This window comes from Macaca thibetana, chromosome 16, assembly GCF_024542745.1.
Source record: "Macaca thibetana thibetana isolate TM-01 chromosome 16, ASM2454274v1, whole genome shotgun sequence".
Classification (NCBI taxonomy): Eukaryota; Metazoa; Chordata; class Mammalia; order Primates; family Cercopithecidae; genus Macaca; species Macaca thibetana.
In genome coordinates, this window is record NC_065593.1 from 66,354,632 (window position 1) to 66,376,719 (window position 22,088).

The window sequence follows — 22,088 nt, forward strand, 5'->3', positions numbered from 1 at the left end:
GGAAGTCCCAGACTGGGAAGCCAGCACGGTCAGCTTCTCTTCTCAGCTTGCAGATGTCTGCCTTCCAGTGGTGTCCTCACATGGCGGAAAGAGAGCCAGCTCTGGCCTCTTTCTCCTCTTACAAGGACATGAATCTGAAATATGGAAATATTCACACCTAACAAGTACCTGGAAACCTGCTTTCTAAGAGTTTCATCCTTAACTCTTTAATTTCATTCAATGGGAGAATTAAAGTATTAGATGCTTTTCTAAGCAAAAGTTGACAATATGTCAAGAGAATATTTTTCTTTTTCCTTGGGACCCTCATTGGCCCTCATGAGGCCCGGCCCTCGTGGCCTCATCTAAGCCTAATCACCTCCCAAGGGACCCCTCCAAAGGCCATAACATTGGGGGTTAAGGCTTTACATATGAATGTGTGGGGGACACAGCTCAGTCCACAGGAAAGACCCATGAGGTTCCTGGTGATGGAGAATTTTAGTCTCTTACGGCCTGCACAACAAAGTACTACCAGCTGAGCAGCTCACAACAGAAACTGAGCCTCTCACAGTTCTGGAGGCCTGAAGTCTGAAAATCAAGGTGTCGGCAGGGCTATACTTCTCCAAAGATTCTAGGGGAGTCTCATTTCTTGCCTCTTCCTGGCTTCCAGCAGTGGCCAGCAATGCTTGGCATTCCTTGGCTTGTGGCCACATCCCTCCACTCTGCCTCTGTCTTCACAGAGGCTTCTGGCCTGTGCATCTGTGTCTCAATTTCCCTCTTCTTACAAGGACGCCAGTCATATTGGATCTTGAGTCCACTCTGATCCAAGATGCCCTCACCTTAACTAATTATACCTGTAATGATCCTATATCCAAATAAGGTCACATTTACAGGTGCTGGGTGGGCATGAATTGGCGGGAGGTGTGTGGGGAGAGGGGGCGGGTGACTCTGTTTGACCTAGTACAGAGAGTTTGCATTCTGGTGGAGGAAGTGGACAATGCAGAACTAAACCAACAAGGTCAACCCAGGCAGAGGGAAGGATTTGAAGGGAATGGAATAGGACAGGGTGGTGGTGGGGAGAGGGGGTGTGGCTGCTTTACAGGAGGGGTGGGGAAGGCTGTCAAGGTCAGCAAAGTCTCTCCTTGGACCCTGGTGTGGTGGCTCATCAACAGAGGAAGAGGAGGGATCAGGTAGTCCCTGGGGTCAGTGTCTGGAGGTCTGCTCTGGGGCTGCCCCCATGGCCACCTCCTCCACTCGGTGAGGACAAAGGCCTCCCAGGGTGTCAGCCTCTAATGAGGCCAGGCAGGGTTAGGATTTCCAACCTCTGCCCCCAGCTAACATCTGGTCTCTCCCCAGATGTAGGGGGGCCTGCAGACCCCATCGCACCCACCATCATCATCCCACCTAAAAACACCAGCGTGGTGGCCGGGACCTCGGAGGTTACCTTGGAGTGTGTGGCCAATGCCAGGTGGGTAGTGCCTCTTCCCTCGCTCCTGCGCCTCTAACTCCAGCTGCTGCTCCCAAACTTCGGGCTCCAGGGAGAGCAGCCAGAAGCCACATCACCTGAGGATCCAGGACGGAGGAGGAGGGATGCAGGGAGACCCGCTGGCTGTTGTCAGAGGGTTGCTGTGTGCAACCAGCGTCGGCTCGTTCTCTGCAGCCCAAGAAGAGAAAACCAGTCCCTGGATGGAAGTTACAGGGAAGGGGACGGCAGCCTGGGACATACGGGACCGGAGGGAGGGTGGACTCACTTCTAACCCTTGGAGGAGCCCAGAGGGAGCAGGTGGCCTCTCAAAGCAGAGCCCGCTTGCATGCAGGGGTGTGCAGGAGGGAAGTGTACATGGGAAACAGTTCACATGGTGGTTAAGAGTACAGCTTTGGGCGCGATGGCTCATACCTGAATCCCAGCACTTTGAGAGGCCAAAGCGGGAGGATCACCTGAGGTTGGGAGTTCAAGACCAGCCTGACCAACATGGAGAAACCCTGTCTCTACTAAAAATACCAAATTGGCCGGGTATGGTGGCACATGCCTGTAATCCCAGCTACTCAGGAGGCTGAGGTAGGAGAATCACTTGAACCCAGGAGGCAGAGGTTGCAGTGAGCCGAGATTGCACCATTACACTCCAGCCTAGGCAACAAGAGCGAAACTCCGTCTCAAGAAAAAAAAAAAAAAAGAGTACGGGCTTTGTAGGAGGGCAGATTGGGGGTTAGGAACCACCGGGGCCCTTCCCAGCCATGGGCGGCCCTCACCTCACCCACACAGGAAACAATTATGTAACCCCTGAGCCTCATGATGTGCAGCTAAGTGCCTTTCATGCTCTGCGCCATGCTAAGCACCTTCCCACAAGACCTCCTTTCTCCCAAAACAACCGTATGGCATAGGTGTCACCACTTAAGAGCCCAAAGAGGGCAAGCGGACTGCCCAACGTCACCGAGCTGGATGATAGCTGAGTTGAAATGCACTGCCCCCTCCCCCCAGGCCTGTATTCACTGCTGTGCTCTGGGCCTCCGTCTCCACATCTGTAAAATGGGAATGATCTAAGCATCAACCCCAGCGGAATGCGCATAGGCAGCGCACTAACCCAGCCTGACCTGACCCTTCCTAAGTGCACTATGAAGTTAAACCAATGAGATGGGTGGGGGGGTTACACAGATGATCCCCCCGAGGTCCCCTTGACCTGAAGCTTCCTGGAGAGGGACAGTGTGTCCTGTAGCAGCATTTTTTTTTTAAGACAGGGTCTCACTATGTTGCCCAGGCTGTTCTCAAACTCCCAGGCTCAAGTGATCCTCCTGCCTCAGCCTCTCAAAGTGCTGGAATTACAGATGCGAGCCACCATGTCCAGCCTTTTTCGTTGTTGTTATTATTTTTGGCAGCATTTCTAAAAGTATCCTCCTCCAGTCCCAAGTTTCTCACAAGCATGGTGTATTAGCCTGTTTGCTGTGCTATAAAGGAATACCTGAGACACAGTAATTTACAAAGAAAAGAGGTTTATTTGACTCATGGCTCTGCAGGCTGTACAAGAAGCATGGCACAGGCATCTGCTTCTGGGAGGCCTCAGGAAGCTTCCAATCACGGCGGAAGGAGAAAGGGGAGCCACCGTGTCTTATGGCAAGAGAGGGAACAAGAGAGAGGGGAGGAGGAGCTAGGCTCCTTTAAACAACCAGCTCTCACATGAACTAATAGAGTAAGAACTCACTCCATCACCAAGTGCGTGACACCAAGCATTGTGGATCACATTTCCCCATGAGACTTGGAGGGGAAACATATCCAAACCCCAGGACATGGGCAAGGCTGCCAGGGTGCAACTGCGCAGTGAAAGCCCTGAGAAGACCCTCAATGAAGAACCTGCCCAGCATCACTCGGGCTACTGTCACTCAAGTCACTGTTTCCCAGATGTATGCGGCCACAGAACTCCTTTTCCACGGGGCGCCTCTGAATACCCCCATGGCACTAGCAGGGCCCTACTTTGGAAGATCCATCCTCAGTGACCCACCAGGCGCTAAACAGGAGTTGCCTGGACAGACCAAGTCTTGGGGGTGCAGGGGGTGCAGGGGCTGGTGATGGTGGAAAGCCAGGCCAGAATCACACCCTTGCTCTTCTCTTGCAGTTGGAGGGTGGGTTTCTCTGTCTGTCTGTCTGTCTGTCTTGTCTGCCCTTATTTCCCCTTTTCAAACTCTGGGTGTTTCATGTTGCTGTCTGTCACTTGCTCTCATCCTCATCTCCTCCATGTCACTGATCTGTGGTTGGGTGGGGCACAGCACACAGGGAACACCAGAAGAAAGAGCTGCAGGCCAGGCTGCTTTCCTGCTTTGCCTGAGCCACCAAGCTCTGAGTTCCAAGTCCATCAGCAGGCCCTGTTCCAAGCACTTCACTGGCACTAATGCATTCACCTTGGCTACAACCCCCTGAGTAGGCACAGATGCGCCCACTTTACAGAAGAGGAAACTGAGACCCAGAGCCCAGTAGGAATTTGCCCAAGATCTTGCATCTACAAAGTGGCAGGAAGGTGGCAAACCCAGGCAGCCCGGGCTCCCAAGCCCACACTCCTTACCACCCCCTGCCCTGCCTCTCAGGCCTCCGGGAGTCCTCATGGCTGAACACTGGCCTTCCCTTGCCCTCTGCAGGCCCCTGATCAAGCTGCATATAATTTGGAAGAAGGACGGGATGTTGCTGTCAGGCGGCATCAGTGACCACAACCGCCGGCTCACCATCCCCAACCCCACTGGCAGCGACGCTGGCTACTACGAGTGCGAGGCTGTCCTGCGCAGCAGCAGCGTCCCCTCTGTGGTCCGGGGCGCCTACCTCTCGGTGCTGGGTGAGACAGGGCGGGGCTGCTAGGGCTCCCCTGAGGGGTAGGGGCAGCACGGGGAGGGGCCTCCTTAAGGGTGACCTCCACAGTGGCTGGATCAAAGGAAGCATGGCTCTGATCCCCTCCCCTGGTCCTTCCTCCTACAGAACCGCCTCAGTTTGTCAAGGAGCCAGAAAGACACATCACTGCAGAGATGGAGAAAGTGGTGGACATCCCCTGTCGGGCCAAAGGTAATGAGGTGGCACCGATGGAGGGGGACAAAGACCCCAGATCTTCAGCCTCTCTCATCCTTGTCATGGACATTTCTAAATTCCAGCTTCTTCTCCAGACCATGTCACTAAGCAGAGCGTCTGTCTGGCTGTCTGAGCAGGCACCCCAGGAAACAAACAGGCCAAATTACCATAATCTCAGGCTGGAAATCAACCTTTACAGTACCATAACTTGAGGGTTACAAATGAACCCAACTTACCGTAATTTCAGGACAGGTGACAGACCCAAATTGCCCATAATTTGAGAGCTGTAGACAATGACAAATTACCGTAATGCCAGAACTAGCAGCACCCGGGCGCATCTCACCTGAGATGTGTCTTATAAACTTGGCCTGTTTCCTGGGCCATTTTGCTCCATCTCCTCTGCCAGCTCCCTCTGCTATTCCTATTTAACCCCCCTTGACAGAGTTCCTGGAGAATTTCTACTTTCCCCTTCCTCATCATCCTTCCTTCTGATTCAGTTCCACCAAAAGAGCCCGCAGCCAGGGTGAAATCCGGGATGATAAAGAGAGAAGAGCGTGCACAGTGGGACACGCTGAGCAAAGGGGCAAAATGTGGCTCTGCAGGAGCGAGGATTGCACTGGAGGGGATGAGTAATGACTTCCCTTCTGAGACTCCACAAGGGGAAGGCAAAGATCCATCCATTCAGGCAGCAAATATATTTTGAGGACTTACCATGTGCCGATAGTGTCCTCAGGAGTGGGGAGATACAGAATAAACCAAACAGCCAGATCCCTGCTCCTGTAGAACATAACATTCTCGGGAGGGAGATGGGCAAGCCGATAAACAAATAAAGATACCTTATTTAATCTCATCTAAAATGCCATGGGTTGTAAGATGCCCCATTATTTTATGGACTACTAAGAAAGAAAAAAGGCAGCCAATTAAATTATGACATGCTGTCGATTATAAGACACCTCCTGATCGCGGAGACGTGACGTGGGAAAGAGAGCGCATGGTGGATTGGATGAAATGCAGCATCACAGGCTGTCAGGATTGGAGGGTGCCGGGAAGGGAAGGCAAATAAGCTTAGTGGAGACAGGGCCGTGGGGTGTTCCTTGGGACAGGGTGTGGCCAGCTCTTCTGGGGGAAGTCTTTTTGTTTTCTTTTTTGAGATGGAGTCTCGCTCTGTCGCCCAGGCTGGAATGGAGTGGCACGATCTTGGCTCACTGCAACCTCTGCCTCCCAGGTACAAGGAGGCAGCCTCCTGAGTAGCTGGGATTACAGGCATGCACCAGCACACCAGGCTAATTTTTGTATTTTTAATAGAGACAGGGTTTCACCATGTTGGTCAGGTTGGTCTCGAACTCCTGAGCTCAGGTGATCCACCTGCCTCAGCCTCCCAAAGTGCTGGGATTACAGGCATGAGCCACGGCGCCCAGCCCGGCTGGGGGAACTTCTGAAAACGTGCCAGGCTGAGAGTGGGGAGAGGAGCCTCCTTTCACCTCCATGTGCAAAGCCGGTATGGGGGGCTTCCAGGTGCCCCCCAGGGAACACTGGACCCTCTACATGTTCTTCAACACAGGGCGCCATGCGTTTGGGAAAGTATCCCCACTTGGAGGTTCCCAGAGCACACGTGTGTCTGCTAAGTATTGCAATAAAAAATAAGAAATTGGGCCAGGTGCAGCAGCTCACACCTGTCATTCCAGCACTTTGGGAGGCTGAGGTGGGAGGAATGCTTGAAACCAAGAGTTCTAGACCAACCTAGGCAACCTAGCAAGACCCCATCTCTACACAGATAGAAATAAAAAATAAAATAAATAAATTAGTTTGTCCAATCCAGCGTTTCCATGCTAAACTGATCCCAGGATCTTTACTCTATCCCAAAGACTTTGAGAATTGTCACTCTAAGAGCATCTTCCTCCTCTCCCTAGACCCAAAGTGGCACCTCTGAGAAGGTTCTAGACACCAAGATTCACCAGGGACCCCCTCGCAGATTTCCAGGCCTGGCCTCCGCCCAAGCACCCCTCCTAGGCGGAGAGGAGGCAGGAGGCAGGTTGAGAGTGGGTCCACGTCTTGCCCACAGGTGTGCCGCCGCCCTCCATCACCTGGTACAAAGATGCGGCCGTGGTGGAGGTGGAGAAGCTGGCCCGCTTCCGGCAGCGCAGCGACGGGGGCCTGCAGATCAGCGGCCTGGTGCCCGATGACACCGGCATGTTCCAGTGCTTCGCCCGCAATGCAGCCGGCGAGGTGCAAACTTCCACCTACCTGGCTGTCACCAGTAAGTCGGGCCTTCCCTTGTCCTGCCCGTGAGCCCCTCTTCCCAGTACACGGCTTTCCTCCAAGGTCTTCTCAGGGGGCTCTTGAGCACAGCATGCTCCGTGATGCAGAGAGGATCCCCAAGGCTGCCTGCTGCCCAGCAGCCTGGGGCACAGCCAGTTACCCCTGCTGCCTCTGCAGCCCCGAGTCCAGAGCCCTGGAGGAAATCTCCAGTCCCTAGAAGTTCTCTCCAGTGTCCTGGGGCCCAGGTTGGGTTCACGGCTTTTTGAGAAAAGGAGCTATGAAACCAACCATGGGTACCAGCTCTGGCATTTCAACTGCCCCTGGGTTCCCAGGCAGAGCTGAAGTGACCCCATTCCAGAGGACCTGCTCATGTTTCCAAAGAAGAAAACTGGTGCTTTTCTCTTAGTTCTCCTGCTTGCAAATCCCTTTCTGCCCTTGGAGTCTCTGTCAGGGGTTGTCATAGTTGCCCTGGCCACTTCCCGGAGCTGTTTTAGCAGTCAAAGGTGATACTGTGGGCCGGGCGCAGTGGCTCACACCTGTAATCCCAGGACTTTGGGAGGTCAAGCGGGGTGGATCACTTGAGCCCAGGAGTTTGAGACCAGCCTGAGGAACACAGCGAAACCTCGTCTACCAAAAATGCAAAAAATTAGCCAGGCACGGTGGCACACACCTGTACTCTCAGCTACTTGGGATGCTGAAGTGGGAGGACCACTCAAGTCCAGGAGGCAGAGGTTGCAGTGAGCCAAGATGTCACCACTGCACTCCAGCCTGTGTGACAGAGTGAGACCCTGTCTCAAAAAAAAAGCAGATGATACTGTGAGTGGCCCGTAAGCTCAAAGGTCTGTGTAAGTGCAAAGTACTGGTGGGCTCCTCAGGAAACACGGGGATGTTCAGGGGTCTCTTTGAGCTTCATAGTGTTCATCACCCAGACCCACAGAGGCCCCAGACAGGGCAGCTGTGGGGCAGAGAGCTTTTGGGTGTGCCCCAAAGGTGGCTACCAAGGGGCTGCTGTCTTGCTTCTGACTTCCAAGTACGGGTGAACTTAGCTCTGTTCCTGTGTCTGGCGAGCTCCTTCCTTGAGTGCTGGGATGAAGCAAGGGGAGCGCAGAACCAGGAGGCTGCTCCAACCCTAAACAGTGGCCACAGCCAAATGGAGGTCCTGGGGCAGGGCCACTTAGAAAGTGGCCAAGTCCCCCTCTTGACTGTGGCTGTTTTTCTTTTAAGAAGCCAGAGCCTTCCTTTCACTTTTGGCTTGTGAACCCCAATAACCTTGTCAGGGAGGATGTGAACTGCCTTCTGGGGTCTTCAGTTTCCCCCAAATGCAGGCCTGAGAATCCAAGCAGGGTAGGGACTGGTGTCACCTGGGTCCTTCCACAGGGCAGGTGACATAGGGGAGTCCTCATGGCCCCTCTGGGCTTCCTCCCAACACTGGGGCCCCATCAAGATGCCCACATCCTTCCTAGTGGAGGCCCCTGACCATGGGAGGCAGAGGATGAGGGCCTGGCCCTCGGTGGGCTTGGAGGCCCCTGGACCTCTGACTTGGGGGGCCAATCCCAGGGTGTGGCTAAAAGGCCCCAATTCTCTGTTTGCAGGCATCGCCCCTAACATCACCAGAGGCCCCCTGGACAGCACGGTGATCGACGGCATGTCAGTGGTGCTGGCATGTGAGACCTCGGGGGCTCCCCGACCAGCTATCACTTGGCAGAAAGGTAGATGGGACAGACCTTCAGAGTGTGGCTGTGTGACAGCCAGAACTAGGCTCTGGAGCCTGCCAGGATGGGTTCCCCATGTACACTTGTGAAGGTCGTACGCTGTACAGCCCAAGAGAGCATCTCTCGGCCGGGTGTGGTGGCTCATGCCTGTAAACCCAGCACCTTGGGAGGCCGAGGTGGGCAGATCACCCTGAGGTCAGGAATTCAAGACCAGCCTGGCCCAAAGTGGTGAAACCTCATCTCTACTAAAAATACCAAAATTAGCCGGGCATGGTGGCAGGTGCCTGTAATCCCAGCTACTCAGCGGGGCTGAGATAGGAGAATCGCTTGAACCCAGGAGGCAGAGGTTGCAGTGAGCCGAGATTGTGCCATTGCACTCCAGCTTGGGAGAGAGAGCAAGACTCCATCTCAAAAAAAAAAAAAAAAAGAGCATCCCTCACATCCCAGCCTTGCCAGGCTCAAGGTCCAGCTCTTCATCTTCCAAGACCTGCCAGCTTGGTGAGCTACTCACTCTGAGCCTCAGGTTCCCCATCTGTAAACTGGTGACAGTACTATATATATACCCCAGGGTAATGTGAAGACTAGACTATAGCGTACACGTGAGGGGCTCACATTGTGCCTGGGAGGCTGGGAAGCCCAGGAAACAACAGGTGCTTGATGATGAATATTATTCTGGTGGTGGCTGCTGCCAGTCTCCTACCCCGGGCAGCTCAGAGGGCTCCAGACGGCGGGGCCAGCAGAGCCCAAGCCACCTCCGTTAAGTCCATCTGCCCTGTGTACTTCCTCTTCGTCTCTGTGCATGCACACTCACCTTCACAACTCTCCCCATGCACACACACATGCACACACACACATGCACACACACATGCATACACACGTACATGCATACACACGTACATACACATGTGCACACACACGTACAAACACAGTTGCTCCTTCACACCAGCAAGCCCCAGCTCAGAGGTGCCTCCTCCAAGGACTCACCCTGCCCCAGCCCCCAGCCCTCCCCTCCAGCCCTGCCTCCTTCACTCCCCTCCTTCTCACACACTCGATCATCGGCTTATTCACCTCGCTCATGGCCCGTCTCCCCGCAAAGTCAGGGGTGTCGGTTTTGTCCACTGCCATCTCCCAGGACCTAGAACAGAGTCTGGCACATGGTAGGCACTCAATAAACATTTATGGGGAAAATAGGGGCACAGCTAGGCACGTGCTTACACATGGAAATAAGCACACCCACCCAGCACGCTCAGTTCACGGTGCCTGCACGCAGATACAAACGGACACACGACCCCCGGCTGCACGCATGGAGATTCCCCTCCATACAGAGAGGGGCGTTTCTTTAAAATAGACATAGTCACAAAGACCTGCATTCCCAGGCTCACTCCTGCAGGTGTACTTGCACTCTCTCTTCCTGCCCCTCTTTCTCTGGCCAGGACTCTCCCAGGCTGGACCCCAGGCTCCCTCAGTCCCCCTGCAGAAGGAGGTCTGTCCTGACCAGAGCTGCTGCTGGGGGACACCGTGTCCCTCTCTACCCCACCCCCACTCCAGACAGCTCCCGTCACTTCCCTTCACTCCCTTGAAGGTGACTCTCTCCAGAAGCATCCTGCCGCAGGACGCCCGTCGTCACCTTGTCAGAGCTGTCCCCCCTCCCAGCCCCCCCACCCAGGTGCCAGCTGCCTCTGAGGGCTGTGCTGGGCTGCTGCTCACTGTCATCAGGAAACTGTGCCCCCTTCTCTGGTGAAGGGCATGTGGTGTGGCGGGCACAGGAGCATCAGGGGACCTGGGCTCTAGGCTGCCTGCTCTGAGACCCTGTGCCCTCATGTCTGTCCCTAAGCCAGAAAGCTCTCCAGGTCTCTCAGCCCCTACCCCAGCCCCACCGCCATCTGTCCTCATTCCTTCCAGCATTTCCAGAGCCGGGGACCTGCGAGGAGACCACGCTGCTCTGGAACAGCAGGAGAGGGGCAGGGTGTGCCCTCGGGGGCTATAGGCTGACCCCCACCCTGTTTTGCCCTCAGGGGAGCGCATCTTGGCCAGTGGCTCCGTGCAGCTGCCTCGCTTTACGCCCCTGGAGTCGGGCAGCCTTCTCATCAGCCCCACACATATCTCCGATGCCGGGACCTACACCTGCCTGGCCACCAACTCTCGGGGGGTCGACGAGGCCTCAGCAGACCTAGTCGTTTGGGGTGAGTGTGCAGAGCCACAGGGCTTTAAACATTGGTGTGTGTGTGTGTGTGTGTGCATCTCTGTAGGTGCTGAGGACTCAGGACAGCTGTGGGGCACAGGCTCACACCACCAGTGTCTCCACCCCCAGTGCCTGTCCCAGTCAGGGCCCTTCTCATCAGAGTTACAGTGACAAAGTGATTCAGAGGCCAGGGACTAGAAAGCTTCTGCCAGTGATGCTATGCTTGGCCGACTTGAGAGAACGCTGAGGTTATAGGAGAGTTGTCTTCATACATTTTAGGGCAGAAATTGGCAAATTTTTTCAAGAAAGGGCCAGATCATAAATATTGTAAGCTTTGTGGGCCAGACGGTCTCTGTCACAACAACTCAACTAGCTTCCGTTTTATCTAGAAAGCAGCCACAGACAATACGTCATCCAATGGGCGTGGCTGTGTTCCAGTAAGGGTGTATTTAGCCAAAAAGGCCACCTGCCGGATTTGGCCCCCAGCCTGTAGTTAGCGGACCCCTGCTGTAAGAGAGCTTCTCAGGCCACTTCCAACTTCGGATCCACACCCAGGATGCCTGTGGGCCACTTGTCTGGGCTGAGCCCCGGGGTCCTAGTGTGTGAAGCACTAGACTGGAAATCAGAAATCCCTATTTTTACTCTGGCTGGACCACTGATATGCTGAAAATAGGGCCCTGATCGTCCTTAGAGTTTGATCTCTCCATCCCATACATGGTTTGTGAGGGCAGAATTTAATGAGCCCCCACTATGATGTGGCTTCCGAGAATTAAAGTACCAGGGAGCTCACTGTTCTTTTTAACCATCTGGGGACTTTCGTATGGCACCTAGTCTCCCTTCATCCACCCGGAGTCCAGCCACACGGCCCCCACACCCCTTCTCACCACGCTGTGTCTGCTGTGTCTTTCAGCTCGGACCCGCATCACCAAGCCCCCGCAGGACCAGAGTGTCATCAAGGGCACCCAGGCCTCCATGGTGTGCGGAGTGAGCCACGACCCCCGAGTGACGGTCAGGTACTGGCTCTGCTGTTGACTCCAGGCAAGAGGGGAGGGGGAGCCTCTGGCAATAGCTTGTAGCTGGGCGAGTGTCCACACCAGGGAGGTAAGAGCTGCACAGCCATGCCTTCTCCTGGGCAGTGGCATTTCCAGAGCTGAGTGCAGGGCTGAGAGGTAGGGGATATGAAATAAATACCTGGGAGCTGAGCTACCCTGAATTGAGTTAAGCCAGTTTCCAAGGCGGGAGGTAAAGAGGAAGGGGTGCAGAAAGATGAAGTAAGAGGAATGGGAGAGGGGGTGAGGGAAGGGAAAGGAAGAGGCTTGTGGGTTGGTGAGCATGGATGGCAGGGAGTTGCTGTCTCTGGCCCTGGACACCACCGCTAGTGTCCCCCAGCCTACCCCAAGTCTTTGGCCCTCTGGCCTCTGAATGGGCAGCAGAGGGGTCTGGGCAGGTGGATATGGGATCAGCTATAGGGGTGGGGCAGAAGATGACCCCTGGGGGGAACCTGCAAGAGAAGCACATGAGGGAAACTGACATCCAAACCGAGGTCACCCCACCATCTGCCACGGTCAAGCCGGGACCTTGGCAAAGGACTTGACCTCCAGGTAACTCAGTCCCGCTGTGGAAGCCACTAAAAGGGCTGGGAGGAGGCAGCCAAGAAAGGTATAAAAGCTGGGACCTCTCCCAAGCACCCGAACCAAACCCTACCCCCACCCCCAAGGCTTTGGAAGCTCAAACCAGGAGGAAATCGTCCCTGCCTTCTCTTCCTTGAGCTCCAGAATGCTGAGGGAAATGCAACTGCTTCCTTAGAAATAAATATTCCTTGCGTGTTGCTTCTCTATTTTATGAGCAATATCACTGTCAAAGCAACTGGCATCGAGGCTGGAAGGGGCCGGAGCTCCTGCACTGGGAGAAATGGCCTCCTCCTCCTCATGCCGGAGGCAGCTGCGTCCTGGGGCGCCATCTGGTGGTCTCTGGGCCTATGACAGTCTGTACAGCCACACCAAAAGAGACTCCGGGAGCCCAGGTTCATACAAGGGGCTCGGAGCCTTTGGCCAACGCCGATTCTCAGAGAACATATCGGCGGCCCCAGTTTGAGAAACACCTCATTAAGTGTTGACCACTTAAGACAGTCATCACGTGACGCTAGCACAAATGCAAAAATTTACGTAGATGTATTAATAGTTAGAAGATTGTTGACAGAGATTCCAGAATATGCTTATTTCTGGGTTTAATAGACTTTTCTTAAAAAATTAACATACCAACTGTAAAAAAGGTCCTGGGAGAGAACCCACATAGAATACTGCTGTGCATCTCGGGCCCATTCATTATGTAGTAGCTATACTTTTAGCATTCATTAATAGGGAAATTCTGAAATTCAGTACACTTTAAATCAGATTTTATTTATAAAAATGTCATCTTTATAAAGATGACTTATTTATAAAAGTGTCAACTTATATTTGAGAAAGACATACATTGTATTCATTTTCTAGACAATTACTGATGCATAATGGGATTCGGGGGCCTCTTGCCAAGTAACCTGCAGACCCACTCTGTAGACCCTTCCAGTGACCTACAGGTCAGAAATCCCTGTTCCAGGTTACTGAAGGGGGGTCCTCGCCTTAAATGGAATTAATCATCTAGGACCATCTTTTCAAGATGGGGGGTGGGGAGCAGAATCATCCCTTTGTCCCCCCCAAAATTGGCAACGTCTATGCCCAAGGCCACCCCAGCAGCTCCAACCCCAGTCTGTCTTCCTTGGACTGAGGGAACAGGGGCATCCCTTCTGCCCTCCGTCTTGAGGTAGGTCTTGGGGATGGAATGGGACCCAGACCTCAGCAAGTTTAAAAAAGCTCACCAGGTGATTCTAATGTGTCACCAGGATTGAAAACCCTGTTCTATCTGCAAAACACAGCAGGGTTCCCTAAGCAGATTATTAGGTGGGTGCAAACGTAACTGCGGTTTTTGCCTTTGAAAGGAATGGTCAAAACTGCAATTACTTTTGCACCAACCTAATAGAAAGGATCTCAACAACCACATCAGACTGAAGTGGTGCCGCTGAACCCTGAGTGACACGTCCTCAGAGCAGAACCAGGTGCAGGGGTGACGACCTGAGCAGGTGCAGGGGTAAGGGCCTGGGCAGGTGCAGGTTTCCAGCATGAAAACCTCCAAAACAGTTCTAGAAAAAAAAACACTTCTGGCCAGGCGCCATGGCTCACACCTGTAATCCTAGCACTTTGGGAGGCCGAGGTGGGTGGATCACGAGGTCAGGAGATCGAGACCATCCTGGCCAACATGGTGAAACCCCGTCTCTACTAAAAATACAAAAGAAAATTAGCTCAGCCTCCCAATGTGCTAGGATTACAGGCATGAGCCACCACGCCCAGCTGGATTTTGACCATTCTAATAGCTGTGCAGTGATATCTCATTGTTGTTTTAATTTGCGTTTTCCTAATGACATATGATGTACAACATCTTTTCATTTGCTTATTAATCTTCTGTGTACCTTCTTTGGTGAGGCATCTATCAATGACTATTTTTTAATCAGATTGTTTTCTTATTGCCCAGTTTTAAGAGTTCTTTGTAGATTTTGGATAGCAGTGCTTTATCAGAGATATCGTTTACAGGCTGGGCGCAGTGGCTCACGCCTATAATCCCAACACTTTGGGAGGCCGAGGCGGGCTGATCACGAGGTCAGGAGATCGAGACCATCCTGGCTAACACGGTGAAACCCCATCTCTACTAAAAAGAAAAAAAAAAATTAGCTGAGCGTGGTGGTGGGCACCTGTAGTCCCAGCTACTTGGGAGGCTGAGGCAGGAGAATGGCTTGAAGCCAGGAGGCGGAGCTTGCAGTGAGCGGAGATCGTGCCACTGCACTCCAGCCTGGGCGACAGAGCGAGACTCCGTCTCAAAAAAAAAAAAAAAGAGATATCGTTTACAAATATTTTCTTCTAGTGTGTGGCTTCTCTTTTTATTCTCTTGAAAGTGTCTATCGAAGAGCAGCAAAGTTTAATTTAATGAAATCCAGCTTATCTGTTCTTTCCTTCATGGATGGTGCTTTGGGTGTCGTATTTTAAAAGTCATTGTCAAACCCAAGGTCATCTAGATGTTCCCCTGTATTATCTTCTAGGAGTTTTATAGCTTTGCATTTCACATTTAGGTCTGGGATCGAATTTGAGTTAATTTTTGTGAAGGGTGTAAGATCTGTGTCTAGACTTCTTTTTTCTTTTTTCTTTTTTCTTTTTTTTTTTTTTTTTTTTTTTTTGCATGTGGATGTCAAGGTTTTCCAGCATCATTTGTTGAAAAGTCTTCTTTTTTATTTTTGTCTTTTTGTTTTGTTTTGTTTTCACATAATTGATTTGTTGGAGAAACCAGGTTCTAGAAGACAGAGGTCAGCAATCTTTGCTGTAAAGGACCAAAAAGTAAACATTTAGGCTTTACGAGAGCCATATGGTCTTGTCATGACTACTCAACTCTGTTTATAGTGCTAAAGCAGCCATATATAAACAGGCACTACATAAACAGATGGGCATGTCTGTGTTCTAATAAAACTTTATTTACACAAACAGGCAGCAGGCCACAGTTTGTTGATCCTGCTATGGAATATTCAACATCCTGGATTTGCCTGGCTGCTTTCTCACAGTGTTGTGAACCTGTTTTTCTATCCCCTGTATTTCTAATTTGATTGCAGTAACTGCTAATTAGATTCACGTTCAGTTGTTTTGGCACAAATACTTCACAGGCAATGATCTCTGCTTCCTAAAGCACCACATTCTGAAGCAAAGAATGTCTGCTTGTCATAGGCTATTTCCTACATGGGAATTACTCTCTGCAACTGAATTTGCATTTAAGTAAAATTCTGCCCATCCTGTGAGTGCTGCTGGCAAGTCCTTTCTAAATAAAGAGATGAATTTGAAGGTGATTACTGTTGTTGATTTGTAAATAGGTATAAGCCTTAAAAATTAACTCAACAATTTCACTGCTGAGAATTTGTCCTTGAGGAAGTGATTTGGAAGGGTTGTAAACATTTTGCCGTAAGGACCACAGCTTTAACTATAATATTGGAAAACAAGGAGCTAAACTGGATGTCCAACATTATGGGATCGGCTAAATTACAAAGCAGCTGTACTGAAACATTGTGCATCCAATAAAAAATCATGGTGTGGAAATGTCACATCAAAAAGAGTTTATGATATTTTTATTGAGTCAAAAAGCAGCTTTAAAAACAGGATGACTGGCCAAGCATTGTGGCTCAAGCCTGTAATCCCAGCACTTTGGGAGGCTGAGGTGGGTGGGTCACTTGAGGTCAGGAGTTGGAGGCCAGCCCGGCCAACATGGAGAAACCCCGTCTCTACTAAAAATAAAAATAAAAAAAAACTTAGCCCAGCGTGGTGGCACAGGCCTTTAATCACAGCTACCAAGGAGGCTGAGGCAGGAGAATCACTTGAACCCAGGAGGCGGAGGTTGCAGTGAGCCAAGATCATGCCACTGTACTCCAGCCTGGGTGACAGACTGAGACTGTGTCTCAAAAAGAATAAAAGAAAATAAAAAATAAAAACAGGATGGCTGAATAGATTGCTATATACCATTCGTGTAAATATACTGTATCATTTAAAATGTATAACGATGGCTAACTTTTACTGACCGCTTGCCATGGTTCAGGCACTACTCTATTTTATATCAGCTCGTACAATCCTCACAGCAGTGCAGTGAGGTCGGTGGTGTTAGTTTTCTCATATTACAGGTGAGGAAACTGAGGCCCAGTAAGGTTAAATAAACTCACCCAAGGCCAGGCGCAGTGGCTCACGCCTATAATCCCAGCACTTTGGGAGGCTGAGGCAGGTGGATCACTTGAGGTCAGGAGTTAGAGTCCAGCCTGGCCAACATGGTGAAACCCCATCTCTACTAAAAATACAAAAATTCGCTGGGCGTGGTAGTGCTTGCCTGTAGTCCTAGCAACTTGGGAGGCTGAGGCACGAAAATCACTTGAGCCTGGGAGGTGGATGTTGCAGTGAGTCAAGACTGCACCACAGCACTCCAGCCTGGGCGACAGAGCCAGACTCTGTCTAAAATAAATAAATTCATTAATAAATGAGCTCACCCAAAATCACAAAGCTGGAAAGTAGCAAAGCCAGCCTTTGGCCTGAGAGTCTGACTCCTGAGTGTAGCAGCGCTGCCGTGCACTGCCTGTCCGGGCAGGGAAGGAGGGTCTGGAAGATAGGCACGCACTCAAATGTTAATCATGGTTCCCCATTATCGGAAAACTTTTGAGTTTTCTTTTTCTTTTCCTTTCTTTTTTTCTTTCTTACCTGTACTTTTTACTTTTCTGTTAGTTCTGCTTCTGTTTTTTGTGGGGGCTTTTTTTGGTTTTTTTGAGACGGAGTTTTGCTGTGTCGCCCAGGCTGGAGTTCAGTGGCACCATCTCAGCTCCCTGGAACCTCCACTTCCTGGGTTCAGGTGATTCTCGTGCCTCAGTCTCAAGAGTAGCTGCGATTACAAGCAGTGGCCACCACGCCCGGCAAATTTCTGTATTTTTAGTAGAGACAGGGTTTTGCCATGTTGGCCAGACCGGTCTCAAACTCCTGACCTCAGGTGATCCACCCACCTTGGCCTCCCAAAGTGCTGGGATTACCTGTGTGAGCCACCACACCCAGCCTGTTTCAGCTTTTGAAACTTAGGTTAAAAATATTATACATTCATTCTCCGTAGTTATCTGACATTCCGTAAACCCAGATAACCCTGGGAGCCAGCAGCTCAGGCCCCCACCCTGTACCCCAGTTGACCGGGGCTATTTGCAAGGCACCTCAGCCACCACCAGGTTCCTCACACTTCTGCTGAGAACCAAGGCCAACCTTCCCTGGGGTCACTGCATGGCATCCTGCCCCCCAGGGCTGGCACTCCCTGCATGTGGATGACAATGGATAATGGTTCTATTTCCTCAAGAACAAATCCAGAGAAGATTTTTTTTATTGTCAGGCACTAGTGCGTGTGTAATTTCTCAAGCCCCGTTTGTATTGACTGACCGAAGCTAAAGTGATTTTTTGGACACTAAAGTCAATTTGTCACACTGATGCATTGATATCATGATTCCCCTCGTAAAACTAATTCCAAAATGTAGTCTACGCGGAAACTTGAATTCCTTTTTCCAGCTGTAATCTTTTAACCTCTTCAGAAGAATACCTTTCACTGGGTGTTTTGCAGTCGCTTCTGGCCAGAAGCAACAACGCTTTGACCGACCTGAACTGAAGGTATAAAGACTGATAATGACTGACTGTGTTCACTCTCCCGGACACAGCACCCTCCCCGCAGGAACGATGGGCTTCCAGGCTGCCTGGCCTTCAACAGTCCTGCTTCCCCATCCCAGTGTCCTGCCTGGCTGTTGCCTGCAATGGTCCTCTGCCCAGCTTTGGAGCTATTTTCTCGGGACAAGCTTCAGGCTGAGCCCACTCCCGAGGCACCTTCCTCTCCCTCTGTACTTACGGGTTCTTCTTACTCTTAGGTACATCTGGGAGAAGGACGGGGCCACCCTGGGCGTGGAGAGCAATCCCCGTATCCGCCTGGACAGAAACGGCTCCCTGCACATCTCACAGACGTGGTCGGGAGACATCGGCACGTACACCTGCCGGGTGATCTCAGCGGGGGGCAACGACTCTCGCAGTGCCCACCTGCGAGTCAGGTAAGGGCAGCCCTCCCAGGCCCGGGCAGAGGAGGTCCAGGCAACGGCAACTGGGAGGCTCAGAGCCAACCAAGTCCCTTTGGTCAGATCCCCAGGCCACACGTGACATGAACTGTTCAGCTTTGCTCAGGACACACCCCCAGCATCCTTCCAGACCTTTCTTTCAGTTAGGACCCCTGTCAAGAACTGGGGTATATGAGGATGGCTTTAGCTGGAAGGCTCTGATTCCAGAGAGAAAAATCTCCAGGTAGATGGCCCGAAGGCCACATTTTATGTCTGAGCATGAGCAATCACGGAAGCACAAGGCGCATACAACCTGTGTCTACAGTGCCCCTGTCAGCTGCCTGCGGACCACACAGGGATGCCTGACCATGTGTCTCTCTCCTCCAGGCAACTGCCCCACGCACCTGAGCACCCAGTGGCCACTCTCAGCACCGTGGAAAGACGAGCCATCAACCTGACGTGGACCAAGCCCTTTGACGGCAACAGCCCCCTGCTCCGCTACGTCCTGGAGATGTCGGAGAACAGTAAGGTTCCTGTGGTCACCTCCAGCACCCCCTGCCCAAGCTTGGACTTAGGAGTCAGCCCTGGGCTGGGGTCCCAGCTCTCCTGCTTCCTAGTTCCGGGCCTTTGAGCAGAGTCCTCCCTCTGGCAGCCTCAGCTTCCCCATCTCTGAAGAAAACACAGGCATCTGCCTGTCAGGCCCTGTTACAGTTGAAAGAGATGATGCACAAGAGGTGCTTAACTCAGGGCCTGGCACAGCAGAAGCTGCAAAGAAAATGGCCAGTATTTATTATTTATTTATTTATGTATGTATTCCCCAAGTCAAATTAGCAGGCATCATTTGAATTGCATTTTATTTATTTGTATTTATTTATTTATTTTTGAGATGGAGTTTCACACTTGTCACCCAGGCTGGAGTGCAATGGTGCCATCTCAGCTCCCTGCAACCTCCGCCTCCCAGGTTCAGGTGATTCTCCTGTCTCAGCCTCCCAAGTAGTTGGGATTACAGGCATACATCGTCATGCCCAGCTAATTTTGTATTTTTAGTAGAGATGGGGTCTCATCGTGTTGGTCAGGCTGGTCTCAAACTCCTGACCTCAGGTGATCTGCCCACCTCAGCCTCCCAAAGTGCTGGGATTACAGATGTGAGCCACCATACCCAGCCTGAATGGCATTTTAAACACAGCTTGCCTAGAGCTTATCAATTTGTGGGGGGTAGTGGGGGAGACGAAGGCATCTCAGTTCCCATGAGCCCTTACTTTGCTCCGGCACCCCCCATCCTCTCCTCCCCCAGGGTCATGTGAGCTAATGGGGCCTAGAAAAATGGCATGGCGGGCCACTCCTGGACCAAGCTGGGGAGGCTGTCTCTTGCCAGCCCCAATGAGGCTGGACCCTGCTGGGAGTGGGGAGTAAGAAGCACGCCCCATCCCACCCAAGATGCCCACGTCTGCCCCACTCACTGTCCCTGCAGATGCCCCCTGGACTATACTCCTGGCCAGTGTGGACCCCAAAGCTACCTCAGTGACAGTCAAGGGCCTGGTTCCTGCACGCTCCTACCAGTTCCGTCTTTGTGCCGTCAACGACGTGGGGAAAGGACAGTTCAGCAAAGACACCGAGAGGTGAGGGCAGCGGGCGCTCTACAGGGGCGTCACCAAGACTCCAACAGGGAGGGGCTGCAGCCGAAACCCATGTGGCAGATTCTGGCTCAGCTTCTCTTGGCCCTCTCTAGTCTTCCTCCTCTGTAGAAAGAGAGTGCAATCCTGGTGAGCACCTCGCCAGGATGTTGCAAGGGTTAAATGGGGTGATGTGAGTACGGCGCTGGGGAACGCGGTGAGCACCAGCCAAATGTAGTCATCCCGGTTACTGGGAGCTGTGCAAGCTCAAAGGCTCACTTTCTTCCGTTCCACATCTGCATGGGCTACTATCCTACTCTCGTTGTTAAATGGATGCAAAATTCCAGAGAGATACAGTATCTACACAGATCTCCATAGCCACATGTTGCACGACGCCAGGCCCTGCTAGGGTTCCCACAAAGCTTTTTTAAAATGATGGAAATTGCTGGGCGTGGTGGCTCACGCCTGTAATCCCAGCACGTCAGGAGGCTGAGGCAGGCAGATCACCTAAGGTCAGGAGTTCGAAACCAGCCTGGCCAACACAGCAAAACCACGTCTCTACTGAAAATATGAAAATTATCTGGGCGTGGTGGTGGGCACCTGTAATCCCAGCTACTTGGGAGGCTGAAGCATGAGAATCGCTTGAATCTGGGAGGCAGAGGTTGCAGTGAGCCGAGATCCAGCCTGGGTGACAGAGCAAGACTCTGTCTCAAAAAAACAGAAGGAAATTGAGTAAAAACAGCAGGTACTTCATATAAAAACATCACACAGGCCGGGCGCGGTGGTTCAAGCCTGTAATCCCAGCACTTTGGGGGGCTGAGGCAGGCGGATCACGAGGTCAGGAGATCGAGACCATCCTGGCTAACATGGTGAAACCCTGTCTCTACTAAAAAAATACAAAAAACTAGCCGGGCATGGTGGCGGCACCTGTAGTCCCAGCTACACGGGAGGCTGAGGCAGGAGAATGGTGTAAACCCAGGAGGCAGAGCTTGCAGTGAGCTGAGATCCTGCCACTGCACTCCAGCCTGGGCGACAGAGCAAGACTCCGTCTCAAAAAAAAAAAATCACACAGTGATACCCATCTGTGTAGAAGGAGAATTCTATCCTCTCCAGCTCCGTAGAACAAGCAGCCACTTCTAGCAAGAAAGATGTCAAGGGAGAGGTCAGAACAACCATGATACAAATCACATGTGCAAAGCTGTGCACTTGGCTCTTTAAAAGATGCCTGGGGCTTAAATCAATCCTGGTCGTTTTGCCACAGTTGCAATAAGCTTCGGTCTCTCTGGCTTGTACTAGGATAGCACCACTGGCGTCAAGACACTCTCACAGGAGGGAGCAGTAGCAAGTGGCAGCCCATGTGGAGAGCGGTTACAGGAGGATTTACATATTCACTGTTTACTGAGCAGCTACTGTGTGCCATGCCATGTTTGGACCACTGGAGAGGGGAATGAACAGACACAGCCCCAGTCCATCTGGAGATACAAAATCCCAACAACAGAGAGGCTGAAAGCTGCAGCTACCCTGCAGTTTCTCCTTCCCTGCGGCTGTACCACATCACACTGATTCACCTTCCTCATGTGCCTTCATGCTAACGGCCCTGAGTCACCAAGGAAAAGGCTAAATCCTCACACTTGTAATCCTAGCACTTTGGGAGGCCAAGTGGGGGCGGATCACTTGAGGTCAGGAGTTCGAGACCAGCCTGGCCAACATGGTAAAACCCCATCTCAAAATACAAAAATTAGCTGGGCGTGGCGGCACGTGCTTGTAATCCCAGCTACTCAGGAGGCTGAGGCAGGAGAATCGCTGGAACCCAGGAGGCAGAGTTTGCAGTGAGCTGAGATCGTGCCACCGCACTCCAGCCTAGGAGACAAGCGTGAAACCCTGTCTCAAAAACAAAAAAGAAAAAGGCCAAATCACTCTTACCCCAGCCTCTACAAAAACATGGGAGCAGACCAGGCATGGTGGCTCATGCCTGTAATCCCAGCACTTTGGGAGGCTGAGGCAGGTGGATCATCTAAGGTCAGGAGTTTGAAACCAGCCTGGCCAACATGGCGAAACCCCGTCTCTACTAAAAATATAAAAATTAGCTAGGCCTCGCAGTGGCTCACGCCTGTAATCCCAGCACTTT

At 52.0% G+C, this 22,088-nt stretch overlaps 1 protein-coding gene across 2 annotated transcripts in view; it reads left to right on the forward strand.

Moving 5' to 3' along the window:
• The window catches only part of SDK2 (sidekick cell adhesion molecule 2), a 312,130-nt gene that overhangs the window by 200,912 nt on the left and 89,130 nt on the right, over positions 1 to 22,088 (forward strand). For both annotated transcript variants that reach the window (XM_050765734.1, XM_050765735.1), the window contains exons 6-15: positions 1,333 to 1,444; positions 4,102 to 4,292; positions 4,433 to 4,516; positions 6,582 to 6,776; positions 8,371 to 8,487; positions 10,506 to 10,673; positions 11,583 to 11,685; positions 18,168 to 18,344; positions 18,735 to 18,871; positions 19,819 to 19,966. In XM_050765734.1, the coding sequence (XP_050621691.1) occupies positions 1,333 to 1,444; positions 4,102 to 4,292; positions 4,433 to 4,516; positions 6,582 to 6,776; positions 8,371 to 8,487; positions 10,506 to 10,673; positions 11,583 to 11,685; positions 18,168 to 18,344; positions 18,735 to 18,871; positions 19,819 to 19,966 (1,432 nt within the window). The remainder of the gene's footprint in view (positions 1 to 1,332; positions 1,445 to 4,101; positions 4,293 to 4,432; positions 4,517 to 6,581; positions 6,777 to 8,370; positions 8,488 to 10,505; positions 10,674 to 11,582; positions 11,686 to 18,167; positions 18,345 to 18,734; positions 18,872 to 19,818; positions 19,967 to 22,088) is intronic.